Source organism: Nyctibius grandis, chromosome 10, assembly GCF_013368605.1.
Source record: "Nyctibius grandis isolate bNycGra1 chromosome 10, bNycGra1.pri, whole genome shotgun sequence".
Classification (NCBI taxonomy): Eukaryota; Metazoa; Chordata; class Aves; order Nyctibiiformes; family Nyctibiidae; genus Nyctibius; species Nyctibius grandis.
The window spans coordinates 22679800-22699576 of record NC_090667.1 but is presented as its reverse complement, the minus strand read 5'-3'; the positions used below and the strand labels follow the sequence as shown (position 1 = coordinate 22699576).

Sequence of the window (19777 nt, the reverse complement as noted above, 5' to 3'; positions counted from 1 at the left end):
CATAATATAGTTTAAAATTGTAATTACAATATAATTGCACACATATGTAGTTCAACACCTTTGTAAGGGTATCCTATTATACAGCTGTTTAGCTAAGAATTTTTGAATCTAACAAATATAAGCTATCCTTTAAATAATTAAAAAAGCATGTATACTATTCAACTCTATACATCCTCTCAGGGTCATATTAGTCACAGGATACAAATGCCTAATACGTACCAAACTGCAGACTTTTTTCTTTGTAAAAGAGCAAATATACAACTTTGATTTCTCTAGTGCATTAAACTGCCGCAAGTGGTGTGGGTAAGTCTGGTCAGAGTTCAAGTTTCTGCCAGTTCTGGAAGAATAATCATCAAGTCTTCTAAGAGCTCTGAAGGCAGTGATGTTGTTAACAAGAGGTCCAGGCTAGGTATGGCCCTTCTTTTAAGAAGGGCTAGCAATGGGTGAAATACATTGTAATTTGTTAACTTAGACTGAAATCTGTCCATATGCTCCATGTTATTCTGTTTGATGTTGCAGCTAGGCCCATTTTTGAGACTATGGCTATTTAATAATATTTGCTTATTTCTTTTTGGTGAAATTCAATATACAGGAATGTAGATGGCAGGAATGGAGAATTGCTGTTAATCTTCATTATAACTTAGAGGAAGGGTAGAAATAATCCATGTATGTAAAAATCAGATATGCTACCTAGGGTTCTTGAATTAGTATTTCTAAAGTTAAATTAGAGATTTTTCCTGGTAAAGGTGGGTAACAGAAATGTTAATTGTTTGTCTAGAGCAATATGATGTCTCAAAACCAGAACTGGAGTAGAGCCTAAAACTTTAGTCTGCTTGTGACCATTGCTGTTCAGTAAATAAAACCTATTGCCATGATGAAGGTACAATTTTAGTACTGACCTGCAGAAATTGTTATGAAAATGGCTTGTGTTTGTATTTGCAGTAGAAGAAGATTTTTCAATATAAAAAAGAACCAGTAAACAATTGTTTGCTTAGTAGATGTGGAGCTGGCTTCTCTCTCTTGCTCAAGTTAGTATCACTTAACAGGGTTTATAATAATCTGTAAGCTCCGAGTGGTTTGGCACATCTCATTGTATTGATCGTCTTACTCATTCCATATGTTCTTTGAGCATTGTAGTGAAATGGCAGTTAAAGAGGGGGTGAAGAGTACGTTTGGGTGAGGGAAAATAAACAATAATCCTTTAGACCACACAGGATTAATTGTTTATTCCCCAGAAAGAGCAGAGTACAAGTGGAACTACTGGAAAGTTTAGACCTGAACTTAAATAACTTAAATGATCTTTTATAATTGATGTCTGATGTGTTATGATGCATCAGTATGAGGAAATATTGAAACTCATCCTTAACGTGATTTTTGTGATTTTTGAATAGTTAATATGTTAGAGGGGGAAGGTAAAATAATTTTGTTGCAAAGCATGAGTCATCTTTCTCCTTTGTCCATGCCACCAGATGGAACACAAGTAGGTTGTTCAACCATTCTGCCCATCTCATGTTATAGATGCTTTGAGTATAATTTAATATTTCACTAGCCAGTTAACCAGAAAAAATAATACCTGTCACTAACAGTCTGAACTGTTATTCCCCAGGTTTAATCAACTCATTTTACCAACATTTCTTTTGCCCCCCTGTTTGAGGTCTCCTATTTGGCACAGACGTCATGTGATACCTGATGTGGGAGCTGGAGACTTGAGAGCTGTTTTCCTAGACTAAATGTTTGAGGTTACAGGACGTGGCCTAGTTTCACATAAGCTTTCAAATTTCAGTGGGACATGCTGAATCCTGATACTGTCAAATAGTGTATTATTTTTGGAGTGAGAGAGAGTACGTGTGTGTGAGTGTGTGAATGACCTTTACATTTTTACCCTGTCCCAAAAATCTGACTTCCTGCCCTTTCTCCCATGAGTCCATAAACTTTAGCAATTAAAGTGAACACTTTTTAAGGAAGAAATTCAGTGTAAGAGAGAACAACTGGGAAGGGGAAGGGTGTATTAAGGAGAAAACAAGGAAAACAGATTAATGCTATAAACTGCTTGCTTCATGAGGGGTACAGAAAAATCTGGAGAAGTTGGGATTCTTTCATTTTGCCATCTTCCCCTCTCTATCTTAGTAATATCAAGACCTCTGTGTGTGGGTTTGGTTGGGTTTTTTTTGTTCTGTTTTATTTCCTGCAAAAGAAGCTGAAAGGTTTTTCCTACTCTTCATCAAAGCAACAGGAGTGATGAATCTTAATGAATGCCTTCTCCTAATTTCCAAATCTGTAATTGATTCTAAAACTTTGTAAGCTAACAGAATGGACCGCTCTAAACACTGAATAAAAGTGCTTATGTCTCTATTTATCAAATTTCTCCTCCTTGATATTGGTGATGTGTGTTCATTTCACAGGTACCATGTGCACCCTGATCTTGCAAAGAGCTGTGCCTTTAGTGCACCTTGAATACTGTGTCCAGTTCTGGGCCCCGCACTTCAAGAAAGATGTTGAGGTGTTGGAGCGAGTCCAGAGGAGGGCGACCAAGCAGGTGAAGGGTCTGGAGGGTCTGACCTACGAGGAACGGCTGAGGGAGCTGGGGTTGTTTAGCCTGGAGAAGAGGAGGCTCAGAGGTGACCTTATTGCAGTCTACAACTACCTGAAGGGAGGTTGTAGGGAAGTGGGAGTTGGCCTCTTCTCCCGGGCAACTAGCGATAGGACAAGAGGGCACAGCCTCAAGCTTCACCAGGGGAGGTTCAGGTTGGACATTAGGAAGAATTTCTTTACAGAAAGGGTTATTAGACATTGGAATGGGCTGCCCAGGGAGGTGGTGGAGTCACCATCTCTGGATGTGTTTAAGAAAAGACTGGACATGGCACTTAGTGCCATGGTCTAGTTGACAGGGTGGTGTCGGGGCAACGGTTGGACTCGATGGTCCCTGAGGTCTCTTCCAACCTGGTTGATTCTGTGATTCTGTGATGTTGCAAAATCAGATCCACAGACTCTAAAGTCCTGTAGACAGAGGTAAGTTCTGTGTGGTAACAACAAAACTGTAGCCATTGTAGGAAATTTACATGTGGTTTTTTTCCTTCCCACTAAAGTGCAAATTGTTTACAAATTACTTCCTTTGTACTCAAGGACAACTGCCTTCCTTACCTAGAGAGTTGCAAGTCTTTTCTGTGTCTAAAGGAAGAAACATAAGAACAAACCCACATTTCTGCCTGACACCCCTCCTTCTTGCAGGTCACTTATGAGTTTTTATGTGAGCAGTGGAATTAAATCCATTTTCCTATGGATTTTTATATGCCTTCCTTATATCGCCTTAGCAAAAAAACCCCACAACTCCTTTTTTTGTCCCGTAAATTCTATCCAGTATCTCTCTAGTTATTGTCAGAGCAAAATGCAGCTCTTTGTTTCATTGGTAAATTGGCAGTCAAAATGGGTCACACCTGAGCTCTTGCTGCAGCTGCTTACACTGTGTGGGCCATTGAAAGGGGCACCTCCTTTACCTCATTGCTAGTTTTCACAAGAGTTGTAGAAACTTTTAGACCTCTATATTTTGACAAAGCTTGTTGAAAATGGCAGGTGTTTTACGTGTTTTGGGAGGACTGCTGGGTAATGCAATTCTGGATTCAGAATGCAAATCTGGAATCAGGCCTTTTTCCACCTTTTACTTCTGAGCTTGTCTAATAATTAATGCTAAAAAAGAATTAAATGGTAAGTAATATGATACAGGGATATCTGTGTGAATTATAACTGTGTAGGGCCTTTCCTTATGGGAATAGATGTATACTTTCCCTTTACTTTGCAAGTATGTATTGATATAACAGATTGAGACGTTCAGGGCAATGAAGTGGACGTGAGCCTTATGATTTAACAGGAAACTATTCAAAGCCTGGGAACTTGTTCTGAAAAGTGACATTATGCTTAACTCGGCTCCCATGACAGAGCTCCCATCAAGCTGAACTATTCTGCTCAAGAAACCGATTAGCCAGACTAGCTCAGTGCATTGGCAGTACTCCTTGTGAGTTCATTTCTTTCCTTTAGGGAGATAGTTGTCTCTCAAATAGCACTGAGTGCTAGGAATGTCTGCTATTTTTTCTTCCCCTGTCACCGAGTCATTGATTCTGTCATCTTGACTTCTGTGTGTTCGGGAAGGAGGAGTAATTTGTACCCAGCTTTAAAGCTCTGCAAACGCTTTCCTATTGAAAGTGTTGTTATATGAAGCAACTTTCTTTGTAAAAGAAAGCCTGGAGTTTGGAGTCAAAGCCTAAAACTAAATCCATGATGCTGAGAATAACCTTAGGCAAGTCATCTTACACTTCTGGCTTGTTCATTAGTTATTGAGATGTGAATGCTAAATACTAATAGCAATAGACATTACTATATCAGGAGAGCAAAAAAGCAACAGCAGTGCTCTCAAATAAAAATATCTGTAGACTATACTGCAATTGGACACCTATGGGAGGTCCATAACAGTATTGTTTTCTTGGCTTGTGAAAAGCTGTTGTCATTTGAAGTGGTACTTAGGACTACTTTGTAGTCACTTTTGAAAATGCAGAGCACATGTGTCAAGCTTCATTGTGTAATGCATTTGGCCCTGTGTGCCTCCTGGGTTATCAGTAAAGCCAAGTGACTTAAATCAGTGAAAAGTGCTCCTGCCCTTAGCCTCTCAAATGCTCTCAGGCCTCTCAAGTGCTGTCTACCTGTTGTTTCTTTGGTGTTTTTTTTTGTTTGTTTGTTTGCAGGAGAGCTGTTCATCACTGTTAATAATCTTGTTTATTCTTAATCCCTTAAAGGTCAGATTTTTAGGAAGCATTCTACACAACATAAATACACTTTTACAGGAAAATGAATTATGCAAGCCCAGAAATTGGTAATTAAGCATAAAGAGAGCAAATGATCCAAATCTTGGCCTGCTTTTTCACATGCATTTGCAATGTCCATGCAACTTTGAAACCAACTCTCAGCACTGTACTTCTAGTAGCACCAGCATGGGGGTGTCCTGGCAGGCAGGATGAAGGTGTGCTGTGACAGCGAGCGGGCTGAGCTAAGCAGCCCTACAGCGGCTAATTAGTGTGGGCAAAGTGCTGCCCCAGGGGCAGTTACAGTAACCCCTTCCCCAAGGGCTCTTGGCTCCCTCTTTCTGCAATTAGGCCGGGCCCTGACGAGCCCCAGGCACACACCTGGGGAGGGGGCACCAGCTGTTAGGTGTGTGGCCATCAGAGTAAACTGCTTTAATTGCCCCTCCTAGATAAGGTGGCCTTGGAGGGGAGGCCTGGTAGAGGTGGTGTGTGAGCGGTGGAGGAAACCTGCAAGCTGAGAGGTGAGCCAAGGCTGTTTGTGAGGGGCTGGGTGGCTCTCGTCCCTGCAGGCATGGGTGCTGAATACATGAATAGCGATGAATTTGAACAATCTTTTGCCTTTCTGGGTTGCTCTTCAGCACGTGTGCTGTTAATGCCACGCTTACTGTGTATTTTAGCACGCTTTCACGTCCTGCCTGCGGAGGCAGCTACCCGCGCCGTGTGGCGGAGCCGCTCTGCGCTGTTCTTTCTCTCCGGCTTCGTGCTCCACCCGGCTGGAGCCCGGCGGGGTTGGGACGGGTTTTGCCGCCGTGCGGGGCTGAGGCGGCGGCCGCGGAACGGCGGCGGCGGGGCCCGCGTTGCCGCAGGGGCGCTGTTGGGACGGACCGGCCGGCGCACCGCCGTCATGGCTGCCGGGCCCGGGGCGCCCCGCGTCCTCAACGTGAACGTGGGCGTCCTGGGCCATATCGATAGCGGGAAGACGGCGCTGGCGCGGGCGCTGAGCACCACCGGCTCCACCGCCGCCTTCGACCGGGCGCCGCAGAGCCGGGCGCGAGGCATCACGCTGGACCTGGGCTTCTCCTGCCTGCGCACCGCCCTGCCGCCGCAGCTGGGCCCGGGGCCCGGCGAGCTCCAGTTCACGCTGGTCGACTGCCCGGGGCACGCCTCCCTCATCCGCACCATCATCGGCGGTAAGGGGGGGGAGCGGGGGCGGCCACCCCTGCCCGCCCCAGGGCCCCTGCGACGGGGCCGTGCCGGTGTCTCGGCGCGCCCCAGTTCTCGGCAGGGTCCCGGCTTCCCGCGGTGAGACGAGCAGGGCTGTTCCTCCCGCCTGAGGCTGGCGGTGCTGGAGGCTTTGCCTGTGGCGGTGAGGGCCCCGGGTCTCTGCCCGGCTGTGCCCGCTGAGTGGACAGCGCGGGTGGGCTGTCAGGTGTTTCACGGGCCTCACGAGTTTGTTACACTTCTTCCTAATTGCTCCTAAAATAAAATACCGGTACTTGTGGAAAAGCAGTTTGTAGACGTGAATTCTTTGGGCAGTCAGGCCTGCTCAGTTTTCTTACACTTGAAAAAAAAGTCATCTTGATTGTGTACGGAGACCTTGTTTGTGGTATTTAAGAGCGATATTAATTCCTATTTTCTCACTTGTTAAAGCTGTCAGAGTTTGATATTCCTTGTGGCAGACAGCTGTGGTGTACTTGCTGGACATGCTTATGCTGTACTCTTCTCTTGAAGAGACTGGGAAGTTCAGTTCTAGTATGATAATCTTATGTTTAGAAATTATTTTGTGGATTTTTGGTAACTTTCCATTTTAGTCTTTGTAGATAATATCAGAAGGTTAATCTGGTTTGTATTAGAGCTCATTTTAAATTAGCTCATCTTGCTTTATGAGAAATAACACTTCCCCCTTCCATCTCTTGTATAAGGAATTAAGAGGTGGTTGGTGTTTGACTAAGGATATAATGGAGTTTGCAGCTGAAGGCTGTTTTAAGTAGTCACAGGTTGATAAACTGCAACTACAGGGACCTCTGAAAGCCCAGTGCCTATGCATTTCCTCTGCTAGTGTCTCTTTACTGTCAACTAGGTGGTAGTTTTGTAATGCAGAGTATGTTTCTTCTCATCTAGACTGAGGTTCTGACCCAGTTACTTTTCATGATGTATGAATTTACCCCCCTTTTGAACAGATGTATTATTTGTAAATGATGTTAGTAGTAACTGCGTTGTATTGTTTGTATTTCTTTTGGGTAGGATAATAAATATTTGCTTATTTCTCGATTTCACCAGCAGTGAAGTGCTCTGTACCATTAATGTGTGATCTACAGCTGCAAGGAGGAGTGGCTCTGTGCTGAATTGCAGAAACCTGTGGTCTTTTAGTTGTCTTTTGTACTTTATAATCAGCTGTCATTTTTAAGTAATTGTAAGCACCTGATTGTCTTCTAAAGAACAAGTTTACTTTGGCAAATGGTAACTTTTCTTGAATATACTGAAGAGTGACTTGTAGTTAGACATTCCTTTCTGCCAAAAACAACTAATCTGAGTGGGGTAAACTTTCTCATGAAGAGGACTTGGGAAAACTTGGAAAAACAACTTCTGTTATCACTAACACTTATCTGGAATGGTAGTTTAATACATAGATTTCTTGTTGCTTCCTATCATTTTTATGAAGAACTTCAAAGCATTTAGTCACAGCTGTCCATATTGGTTAAGTAAGTTATTCAAGTTTCCTTATTGATAGGCCATGCTGGGAGAAGAAAAAGATGTGGACTAGACTAGATGGCATGATAGAGTTTTCTTCCCAGCAAAAATGATTCTTTACATGTAGCAATTCAGACATGTAAGCATGTCAGACTCTTGGTTCCAGTTATACCAGATTATGTATTTTACTGAAAACATTTGATTCGTGTGACTTACTGCAATTCTATGTATTAAGAAAGAGTTGTAGAGAAAATGCAGTATTGTGTTTAAAGAGTTAAAATTTCAGTTTTATGCTTGATAGCATATATGTTTCTTGATAGTGGATGCTCTTTTGTTTTTACTACCAGGTTTAAAAGGTGAAACCTTGGTGATAAAACCTGATCTGTGCCTGTGGGACTATTTAGGTGCTTACAGTTTTAGCATGGTTTGGTGAAACTCAAACTGAAGTATAGCATATCTTGTGTAACAGGATATATTCTTCAGTGTTTAGGTGTCGGTATTTCAATATTGCTAACTTTCCCAGCTCTTCAGAAATGGAAAGCCAGGCCTCCCAGAGAATGACACTTTAAAAATTTAGATTGTATTCATTTGCTTCCTAATCATGAGTGTTTAGAGTTCACTGTTCCAAGCATTTTCCTTGCAACCAGGAATGCTACTACTTTTTCCTTTTTGATGGAATCTTTGATTTCCCTGTTACTACAGATTTTCTGTATATAAGGTTTTAAAATAAAATGTAAGTGCAAAGTACCTTATCTTTCTGTGTTTATTCTGCACCTCACATTTCTCACACTTTAAAATGCTGCTGCTCCGAAATTAAGTACTGCAATAGGTGTAGATGTGAGGTGACCTACAGGTTTGCAATAGAAACTATGGATGTGAAAATATGTTATTGCATGCTCTTATTGTTTGAAGCACTCTTTTCTTTCATTGAAGGTGGTGTAAACTAGTTGGTTCCCCCTTGAGTGACCCCATCTTACAGAAACACTGTCTTCTGTGGCTGGGTAGCACCAGCTTTACTTAGTTTGTCAGGCCTCCCATGAGGTGACTAGCTCAAGGGGTTCGTTCTCAGGAGCTCCAAGGGAAGCCAGGAGTACTTTTTTTTTTTCTTCCCCCTCTTTCCTCCTTAACCTCAGCTCTTGTCTTGCAGGATGCCGTTTTCTTCAGTGGTGTCCCAGGTTGTCTTCTAGTGGCAATTCCATCCTCTCTCTCTGTCATCTTTTCTGTGCTCCCAGAGTGCTTTAAGGGGTTAATTCATTTGCTGTACAAAGCTCATAAATCTGCTTACAGATTAAATGATACTGTTTACCATTCTTTAACATATTTCTGTGTTTAGCTAATTCTTGAGGTGGATTTTTTCATGGCTGAATCTAGTATTGCATTTTTGTCATGCTATGCCAGGTAGTGCTTGACCTTGCAAATACTTCTCACAGTCACTCACAAGATGCTTATTTAGAGACAATACCTTAGGATTAAATGAATGCAGAATATTTGAGCAGTGACTAAATGGAATGGAAAATGGAAGTCATATTTCATTCTGTGTGGCTACATTTTTCTTGCAAAGCTTGTCCTTGAAAACAAAACATATCGAATGTTAAATCAAAAGATTTTTTTTTAACCTGCATGCTGGGAATTGGAAATGTTGCAGACAGTTCCACCCAAGATGCTGTCTTAAAGTTTTAGCTGGAAGGTGATAGTCAAGGTTGGAATGGAATAAATGATAGATGCGCTTGACTTACTATGTCGTGGCTTTCACTTGTATTTAAACCATACTGGTTTGTTCTTCAACAGCAGACTTGTGTGTGTCTGATGTAGCAGGAAGGCACTAAGTTATTGTGGATAGCTCTATGGCTTGGACTATGTCAGGTATTTCTTTTTCTGTTATTCTTTTGAACAGCAAGAACAGAACTCTTTATTTTACAATAATTTCAAGACTTTTCCTGTGCTATAACAGGAGGTTGTCTGTGACATATCAAGCAACACAACAAATATTGTATTTATAGCCATTTGTAGTTGACTTGCTAAACAGAGAAAACAAACCTGAATAACTGAATTTTAAGGGTCAATTCTTGAGCTTGTCACAAGCAGTGAGAAGCACCCACATCAGCCTTACGCTTGCTTTCTGCACTGAAGGACTGACTGCAAAATGCAGTACTGCTGTTTTTAACATTACTGCTCTTCTCTGTTGCTATAGAGCTTGAGAGTGGTATTTTGTGAAAATTTCACAGTGAGATGGGGTAGTTTCCGTCACAGTCCTATGGGTTTTTTTAAGCTTCTGTTCTCTTGTTAAATTTCAGCTCTCTGATCTAATACAAAGCTGATGTTAACATCATCAAAGTAAAATAAGAGTTGTTTTTACATTTGTTTGTTGCAGACCTGTGCATCCAGAAGGGTCTGGAATGGTTTCTCAAATGAGTTCAGGAGTAGGGGATGCCTGCAAAGAGGTTATATGAGTTAATCTGCCAGAAGAAATTCAATCCTCGTATTTCATTTTAAGACCACTTTGCATAGCAAAGTAGTTTAACCAGTAGCAGATTTTTTTTACTTGCTGATGGTTAATTTCATGCCCTACAAAGGGTCAGCACACTAATACAGAAGAACATGATTACCTCATCCTAGCTTTCCCCCCCCCCCACACACACAGTGAAGGGATACTATGGTGTTTGTTTTAGGTGAGCTGTTGTCAGATGCCCTTTATCTGTTTGATTTTGAAATGGGTCCTCAAAAGAACTTCTGAAAAAAGAAAGTTGTCTTTTTTTTTTTTTTTCCCTGTGAAGTTCAAAGGACAGAGTAGCCTTATTTTTTTTGGAAATTTTCCTTTAATTGGAAAGCTACTGCTTGACCCTGGTTGTCTAAACCTGAGGGGGGTGGAATTCTGACACACTTGTAGTTTTGTAATCCTTATGCCTGTCTGAACCTTTGACCTTTTTACTTCTTAACTAGACCTTCATTGTCACCATTTGTCCCTGCAGTTTCTTTCAAAGAAAACTGCCTTGCAAGTGTCTGTTTCCACTTTGCTGCTGTGTTCTGTTAAGGAAGGGTATTAATTCATACCTGATACATTGGAGGGGCCAAGACTTTTGAACTTGCACAAGAGCTTGGGGAGGGGGAAATGAGCATAGCAAAAGCATGTCTTGCTGATGCAAATGAGTACAATGAAAACAGTCTTGGGAGATCAAGGGAATTGTATGTGGTCTTGCTACCAGCATTCAAATTCGGTCAGATGCAGATTATTTGTAAGATTAACATAACATCAAAACAAAAAGAATATTTTTATCACAGAACAGTTGTTTTGCTGAGTTTGTAAGCTTTTAAGTGGATTTGTAAACTCAGGGTTACCTTTGCATTACTGTCATGAAAATACACTTTCATCAGTGTCTACTTTTGCTTGTTGACAGTTCTTGTTTTTTTTTCCATTCAAGGTGAGTGAACAAATAGAGTTTTATAGTTGTAGAGTGTGTAAATATGGATGACTTAAACTTATGTGGAGGCCTGTTGCTGTTAAGTGCACATGTTGAAGGGAAACCTGTTCTCTGGAGTAGAGTGCATTGCGTTGTTCACTGAATACCATTCTGGTCAGAGAGAAGTCACTGGAGAGTCTTGAGGACTTTGGCTGCCAGCTTGAAGTGAGAATAACATAACAATGAATCTTGTTCTGGTGAAAAAATACTAAAACACAACTCCCATGTAATATAATTTGTATTCACAAACCTTTATGTAGTGGTTGATGTTATGGAAGTACCCATGGGCCAGCAGAGTTCAACTAGCACTAAGTGAATGTTTTCTAAACCTTATTAAACTTGTTGGGTTCATGTTGATTGTAAATTGTGAATGTTGCTTTGTATTAAAAATGCAAATAAATTTTATTTCTGTAAATGTAAACACTTTTCTATTGAAATTGAAACAGTGTCTTTTTTTAATTCACTTTAACTTGGCTGGTGCATGATATTTGTCTGACAAATGAAAGGAGTATTTTTATTGACATTTTAAAACGAAAGCCACTTTTTTAATTAAGAAGCTATGCATAAAGAAAAGGCAGCTGGTATAAAAATACTGCTGCTCTAAAATCCCCCCTCTCCCCAACCCCCGAAGTGCAACTTTGTCTATGGGCCATTGCAGTGCACAAGAGGGCAGCATTTACTTACGATGTAGGATCTTAATGATAAGTACGTAGGGTAACAGGTCAGTGTGGATGGAGTGACCTTACTTTGAATTGAAACAGAATTAAGTGGATTTGGAACACAACTGTGGCTTAATTTTCCCATACCTAAAGAAAATATCCCCTGTGTTTTAAGGAAGGTTAGTCTTATTTCATCTACAATGTGGATAGTGCTTTTTATGCCTTAAGCAATAGAAACATATGGAATTTTGTCTTACACATTACATGAGATGCAAGTAACAGGTGAGGTGAAACAACTGGTTTTCATTGAAGTTGCATGTGAGCAGTATGACTCTTCATCCACATAGGGCTGGTTGTTTTATTTGACATTTATGGAAAGTTTATCTAGTTTAACCTGTAAAACAATTGGCAATATAGGAACCATGGAACTTAGTGTGCACAATTATTTTATTTCCTTCCCCATTCCCCTGTGTTATTTAATAACTGGAAAAAGGCAAGGTAGTTGTACCACTACTGTTTTGAACTACTTCTGTACTATGTGGGGTTTGTTTTGTGAGATTAAGAGTAGAATTAAACTTGGTTTTGTGTGTGTGTGTACCAGGGTACTTTAAAATAGTGGTCTTCATGTGGAATTTCTATCTGTATCTTAACTTTAATGGTCCTGACTTTCCATTTATTATTCATCGCTTCTCATTTCTGTGTGTATTAATGTTTTTTGAGTGATGTGACAGTGAGAGTAGTCTACTTGGCTGCTATGATTTCTATTTTATGCCCTTGTCTGCTTTTTTTGACTTGAAGCCGATTTCCCTGTTATAAAGTTATACACAGATTCAACAAGCTCCTAAACTATACATCAACTCTTCAGTAATATTAGAGAGCAAAGCAAGAAGACTCTTCCTTTCCTTTTATGGGTTGAAAAGTTTAAAAGAAGCAAGAGAGCCACCATCTTCTGATCTCAAAAGTTGTAGTGAATAAGCACATTCTCTTCTACTTGTTAGAATCCTGTCAGAAATGTACTGTTTCCTGTGTTCAGTTAAAAAAAAATTAATTATGCATATCTTGTTCTGAAGATGTGATTTATAATTGATTTCTCAATCTTAATGTAGATTGTAAAGAGGAGTGGCTTTATTGAACCTTGTTTGAATGTTAAATTGTCTCTTGCTAATATAGGACAATTTTTCTACAAAGCTTTTGAGTGATAGTGTGCATACTTGCATACAACAAAATTGTGCTAATTTACACTTCATTATTTGACACAAAAACTTGACAGCTTCTCAGGAAAACATCATAGCCAAGCGTTGTAATGGTGCTGACGAAGTCTGTTTGATCGTTCTTCTTATTGATTTAAAAACAGAATTTCTTTGTTCCATCATTCTGTGTGCAAGCATTCATTAAATAACCACATGCCCTTTCATTTCACTTTGGCTTCATGTTTCTCCTTGCTTGAAATTATTTTGTTAGCTGTTTGGGAGAGTGGTCAAGCTTTATCAATTTTTAGAGGTTTTTAAATATCAGCTAATGTAGTGCAGTCTTATAAATACCTGCATAAAATCTAGAACAACCCACTGTAAAATATGAAGCATGTTTATAGTTAAAATTACTCTTGTCAAAATAAACTTAAAGCACACTTTTCAAAGTAGTATTTTTACTGATGATGGATATGTTTGCTTGCTAAATAGTCCAATTTAGCAATTCAGTGGTCTACTAATCAACAAATGGCTTAATAAGGTTCTACTGTATTTGTTCTACAGCTTGATTTAGAAGTTGTCTTCAATTAGTAGATGCTAGATATGAGTTTGAATGATATGTTGCTTATGTATAGAACCTACTTTTAATAGCTAGTTTAGCTTGAGGGAGCCATGAACTTCCTTAATATGTTTCTCTTTTTTTTTTGGTTGTGCTAGAAGTAATAATGTGTGTTCTTGGATGACTGTTGTAAAGTACTGTTTATCAAAACCCTAGAAAAACAAAATGGAGATGGAAAAATCTGGGTTATAATTATAAAGCAGATGTGTGACAGATTATCTAGCTAAACAAGCAAACCAAACCCCTACATTGTCGTTGTTAAAGTCCATGGAGGGGAATAAGAAGTTGTTTCTCTGTGTGGCAGCTAGTTGTTTTCTGTCTGGGAACTCTAAGGTTGGCCTGGCAAGCTGAAGAGCGAGGACAGATGTTCTGCGGTGGTAATTTCCAGCTAGGTTCTTGAATGCATTGTGTTCTGTGGGTCACAGCTCATAACGGAGCAAAACTGAGTGAGAGCTATAGCAAAGAAAGACTTGAACAGCTCGTACGATAGCTATGATTGCAAAGATACCGTGCATTCTGTGAGAAAATATTCTCTATGTTATCTGTAAAATTCAGATTAAATAGCCATTTTGAAGTGCTTCCTTTAAACTGTTTCCTTCCAAAATGCATTGCAGGCCAAGTAAATACCAATAATTCTTATTTCCTATCTCCTTATCAGTTATTCTACCAAAATGTTCTTGCACAGCCTATCTAATCTCTTCAAATGAACATGAAATGGTTGATGTTGGCTTCCAATTTGAATTATGATCTCTGTTTCAAACTTAAGCTGGTTAATTCTACGTTAGACTGTAATTATCAGCATTACCAGCGCTAGGGGTGTTTACGATGAGACAAATATATATATGTGTATATATATATATGTATGTATAAAAATAGAATGTAACAGCGGAATGAGTTGGCGAATAGTGGAAGAAAAGGAAATGGAATAGAGAGGATAGCTTAAAAATGAATAAACTGTATTCAGGAGCATCCTGGGAGTAAAAATCAAAGTTTGAATTTTGAGATTTATAGGAGAAGTTGACCTGGGTAAGAATCCAGGCCCCTTACCCAAGGTTCCAGAGAAGAGATGATTCATTTGGGCTTATGGTTTTGTTTAAAAACTTCTTATTTTCTTTTACTTCATGCCATAGAAGGATCATGAAGCTTGTTTGTCCACTGCAGATCTGCTTTTTCTGCAGTGCCAGAAAAACGATTTAATCCAATCCCCTGTAGCACTTTCTTGTCTTCTGTGCCAAAGTTTTCCTTTGTTTTGTGTCTTATTTGGGATGCAACATATGGTTGGCATGTAAGAGTAGCTGGTACTCTCAAATCTCAGGCACTCTTTTTAGTTGTGGAACTTTGCCTCTATTTGTTTGGCAAAGTTTCACCTGTCTTTTACTTCCATTAAATGTATTGTAGAGCAGGTGAGCGTATTTTAGAGATGATTCCTGTCTATGTAAAATTTGAAATGGTCTTTGAGAACCTGTTGGATAAGGAAAAGCTATAGAAGTGTTTGGGAATTGTTGATAGAACTATTGAATTATATTAACCAGGATAGGCAAGGGGAAATGTCTTTTGTCATAAATGTTTATTCATGCTTAAATCTACTTTTCTTACATTAAAGACTTCCCTTCCAGCAGTATTGCTTTGGAGAAGTTTCTAAAGCGTACAAAAACTGCGTTTCGGAGAACGAAACAAAATTATTGTAGTTTTCTTTTTTAGGATCAAGAAGAGGGGGAGGGAAAATGGTTTCCTTGTATTTGACTGTGCTGTTGGATAGAAGACAAAGCTCAGTCTCTCTTGCTGACTAATGTCATCATCGAGGCATTTCTTTCTCCCACAGAGCAATTTTGTCTCCATTGAGACCCCCACAGCCATTGGCAAGACCATGGCCTGAGATTAAATCTCATGCTTGGGTGAAATTCTAATGGCTGTAATTGTTTCCTCTTTTTAAGTCTGTGGTCCCTTCATCAAAGAGTGGTGCGGAAATTATGCATTTATGTTGCAAAAAGGGAGGTCACGATTACCTGAACCTGTGGCTGACTTCAGGGGATTCTGTGTTGTGTTCTGGCAGTGGTTATCCATGCTGACATTCTAGTTTGTGAAATGATGTAAAGTGTGGCTTAGAGTATATATGTAAAGTAATAATGGTATGCCTTGGTCCTCTCTAGGGTTTGTGCTGCTCTCGTTCGGCTGTCACCCACTGTCAGATGATTGCTACCACTCAGTCAGGGGAGTGGTAGCAGGTCTTGTGTTTTGGTCATCTGTTGGAATAGGAGAGAAGGAAAACTAGTAAATGTGGGTCAGGGTAAGCTTCTGTGAATGACCTGTTTCAAGGGTAAGCTCCTGACCTAGTGCAGCTGTGAAATAGTGCTGGACTTGTGTCTCCCCCAGATTGCAAAGGGCTCAGGACCCATCAGCAAGTGTAACTGTTAACCCTCACGCTTCAGTGTGTGTTGAAGGTGCTCAGCACCTTGAAGGATGGCAGCTGTATGGTAGTGCTGGTTGTGGAGGAACTGAACGTGTGTATGAATGTGGATATGAAAAAAACTACACACAATTTTATAGAGGTAGCTCGCCTGATCCTGCAACATCGGAATATGCATGTGGATCAGTGTTGCTGTGTGATGGAAAAATTCATAAGTGTTTTATGTTATTTGACTTTATTGTGCAGTTCTATACGTACGCAACTTTGGAACCATGCTCTCCCCTAACTTCTCTGAAGACTTGTGAAAAAATCACGTACTGTGCATTAAGTACAAAACTTTTGAAGTTTGTACTCTAATTTATGAAGTATACAACTGACCAGGAGGCATTTAATCAGAGAATAAGGAAAATGGTTCAAATGGCACATAATTTTAAGTGCCTAGGCTGCATTTAGAGATTAACGAAATCCCCCAAAATTGTCATTCTAAAAAGCACTCAGCATCAGAATCTTTCCCTGGTCTTGGTGAGACGATGAGTAGTCATCTTAGAGTATTGAAAAGTACAACAACAGAAAAATCCCAATGTTGGGATTCAGTGTCAGCAGTGCTCTTCACCTCGGGGACCACCTTTGGGCATACAACACAAATTTTGGCTGCTGTCTGGCAATATTACAACTTCAAATAATATAGTAATATGCCTTATTTTAAAAATTCCTTAAAGCCTGAAAAGCAAGTTTTTACACCAAAATTATATGCATGTGTTTATATACATATAAATAAAATCCATAATAAAAAACCTTGAAATAATTGTTGATAATATTTTTTCCTTGTATATGGCATAACAGTATTACTAAATATTTAAGTCACAAGCCAGGCACCCCTGAAGAAGTTGTTTAAGGAAATAATTTTGTTCTTTCAATTTGTTTGCTGTGTGAGGTGTTTTCACCCCGCGGTAGGGATCAGTGTGTATTTCTTTCCCTGAGTAGACTTTTCACCTGAATAACAACTTGGATCCTCCCATTATTTCAAGTGCTGAGATGAAGTTGTGGTGGCTGGTGGTGTTTACCCACGTGTTTGTAGTTGAGCTCTCCCTTCACTCTTTCTCATGTGTGTTATGGTATCTGGTAATGGCAGCTTTTTCTGTCCAAAATTGCTATTTAACTGGAATCTCTTGTGGGAAGAAATTCACTTGTCTGTGGTGCTGTATAGTGCATCTAGGGGTGATACAAAAAACTCTGTATTTGGTTAAATCGAACTGTATCAAACTTTACAGGGAGAAAATACCCTTTTGGTTAAGGGAAGAGTTTTGAACTGAAGCTAAATTATTTAAAAAAAACCAAACAAAAACCCAAACAAACAGTGGCTGAAAATTCAGTCTTTACAGAAAGTTCATCTCCAGATGTGTTTTCATTACTGAACTGTATTCACTAACAAATTGTGTGTGTGTGGGTGCTTGGGTGTTTTTTCATTGTGTCCCTAAATGTGTATCCTTTTTGTTTTGAAGCTTTATTTACTGTATGAAGTAGTTGATTATTCTAGTAATAGCCAGCACTGCTTTTGTGGGGTTTAATGTTTTCTTTTGTTGTAATTTAAGGCCAAACAAATCAAATGTGAAGATAAATTTAACTTTTGTTTTTTTAAACACAACCTGTGCTGTCTGTTTCTTTACCCACCCCGCACCAAGAAACGGGTGAGTCCTAACTTCTTTTAAAAGAACTTTTTTTTTTTTAAGAAACGTAGTCACATTGATGCAGTGGTTGAAAGTTACTTTGGTTACTGTACTTGTTTCTTTTCCCTTTGAATTTTAAAGATCTTTATTTATGTCCCATTAGGAAAATGGTAGACTGTTGCTCGGAAGACTGTAGACCACATATAAAGTGATGTCAGATTTATGGAAATTTTTTTGTGTGTTCTTGCATATAATTGAGTCAATCATAGGTAAAACCAGAATTGACTAATGTGAAATTTGAATTAGTTGGCAGTATCTTTTCAAAGCTTTATGCATACTGTTTTAAACCTGTTTGCAGTAACTTATAGGGTCATATAAGAACAGTTGGAACAAAATAGTTACAAGAATGTTTGAGGTTAAGCTGTCTAATATTTATTTTAGCAGCATATGATATTTCAGCAGCACTTTCACTTTGTATTGGAGAGCTAACAAATTCATGGCATCTCAAATGCAACTGTATTTACTGTTCTTATTGGACGCTGAAAACTTTCAGCACACCAGGATGAAATCATCAAACTGAACACGTTTTGGGGATGTTGTTATTCTATTTGGAAGCTGTTATGCTTTTTGTGAAAGATTTGTACTTTTGTCCCAGTCTGTGCAAGTTCCCCTTTATGCACTGTTTGTTGAGAACCAGAATAAATAATTTCTGTGAATGAGAAGTGTGTTTCTGGTAAAATGGGGTCGGATGTTCCCGAAAAAGAAAAATTAGTTATTTAGGAATCAGAAGCATAGTACAGTATAGATGCACTAAAAGCAGCCAAGATCAGCTCAGCTGAAACAGTACATTTATGAGAGCTTGTCATGAGCAGGGGAGAGTTGTGTGGTAACAGTTGGGATTGAGGTACAGGATGTTTGGGCACTAGCCTATAGGTGGCAAACATGACTTTGCAGTAGGTCAGCAAAATAGCCCATCAAGCTAGTTTTCCAAAATCAAATATATTCTGGAAAATATGGTTTGCTGCAAAGTGGCAATGATTGTTGCAAAGTATTTTAAATGCCCAAGTTGTGATCTCTCTCTCTGCTTCTGTTTGCTCTGAGCAACAAAAAAATTGAGCTTTAATCACCAAGGCTATATTCTTTCTTGGTGACTTCAACATTTCATTAAGCAGTGATTAGTACTCCTCAATTATGTGTTCATTTATCTTAGTGATGCATTTAGAGTTAGAGATAGTGTTGGTTTATTGAATTTGGCTGATGCCTAGCAATTTCAGCAGATTTTCTCTTTCTTGCCATGTAAGAACATGCAAGAAAACAGTAGAGAGGGGTTTATAGCCTTGGCATTGTTTTTAATTATAATCTTACCTGATTTCTTTGAAGTGGAAAATAAAAGTTGTTCTCCCTGCTTAGAACTTGTAGAAATTCTGTTCTGAAGTCCATCTCCAGGCTTTGCCCTTGTCTGGTGGATGTCAGTGGTTCATAGTGTGCCTCTTTCAGGTGCGGGGGAATAAGCAGCATAGCAGGCTAACCTTGAAGCTTGTGGTTGGAATGGATTGTTCTCTATGTTCATAAGCTGGCAGTTCCACAAATTAATTAAAAGATCTTTTTTCCTTAAGCAGGGATGGGGGGAGAAGGAAAGTGAGGGACAATGCAGTGGGAAATGGGATTGAAGAACAATTTCTTGATACTTATATGTTGTCCTTTCCTGTATGGGTAAGAGGGAGGAGGAAAGGGTCTCCGTACTGTTAAAAGCTGCCCTTGTTTGTTGTCTATCATAACTAGATAAGGATTAAATTTAGGTGCGCACTGGTGGGCTGTGAAGTAGAATGGTATGTTGCAGGGAGAGTAGGGTTGCTGATAACTCACCTTTGCTTCACTTCTGTTTGTTTCACACTTTATGTTTGTATGTTTTAAAATCATGTGTTCAGTTTGCTCCCAGATTTAACAGTTATACAAGCTTGAGTTCTAGTTTATTAACACAACTGAAATGGAATAGGCTTCTTTGCCTGTGCAGTGCTGCTGCAGAGGGAATAGATTGTTGCTGCTATCTCATGGTACTGAAAACTTCAAAGCTTTCATTTTGCTGGTAAAGCCCTTCTTAAAACTTGTATACTCTGAAATGTTGTGATTTAACTTTCCTTGGACCAACAGAATCTAGCTCTTTGAGAGAGGCAAATCTAATTGTACGCCTAACTCTTATTTTTCTGAGTAACAGAGAGCATTATGTATGTTTAAAACATGGTGACTACAAATGAGCAAATTTAAAAAATTCTCCTTTTGGTCTCTCAGGTCTCCCCCC

The 19777-nt window shown here is 39.5% G+C and overlaps 1 protein-coding gene across 2 annotated transcripts in view; it reads left to right on the top strand.

Moving 5' to 3' along the window:
- Positions 1 to 5687: 5687 nt before the first annotated feature.
- EEFSEC (eukaryotic elongation factor, selenocysteine-tRNA specific) overlaps positions 5688 to 19777 on the top strand; it is a 128353-nt gene continuing 114263 nt past the window's right edge. For both annotated transcript variants that reach the window (XM_068409013.1, XM_068409014.1), the window contains exon 1: positions 5688 to 5980. In XM_068409013.1, coding sequence (XP_068265114.1) covers positions 5695 to 5980 — 286 coding nt within the window. In that variant the 5' untranslated portion in view covers positions 5688 to 5694. The remainder of the gene's footprint in view (positions 5981 to 19777) is intronic.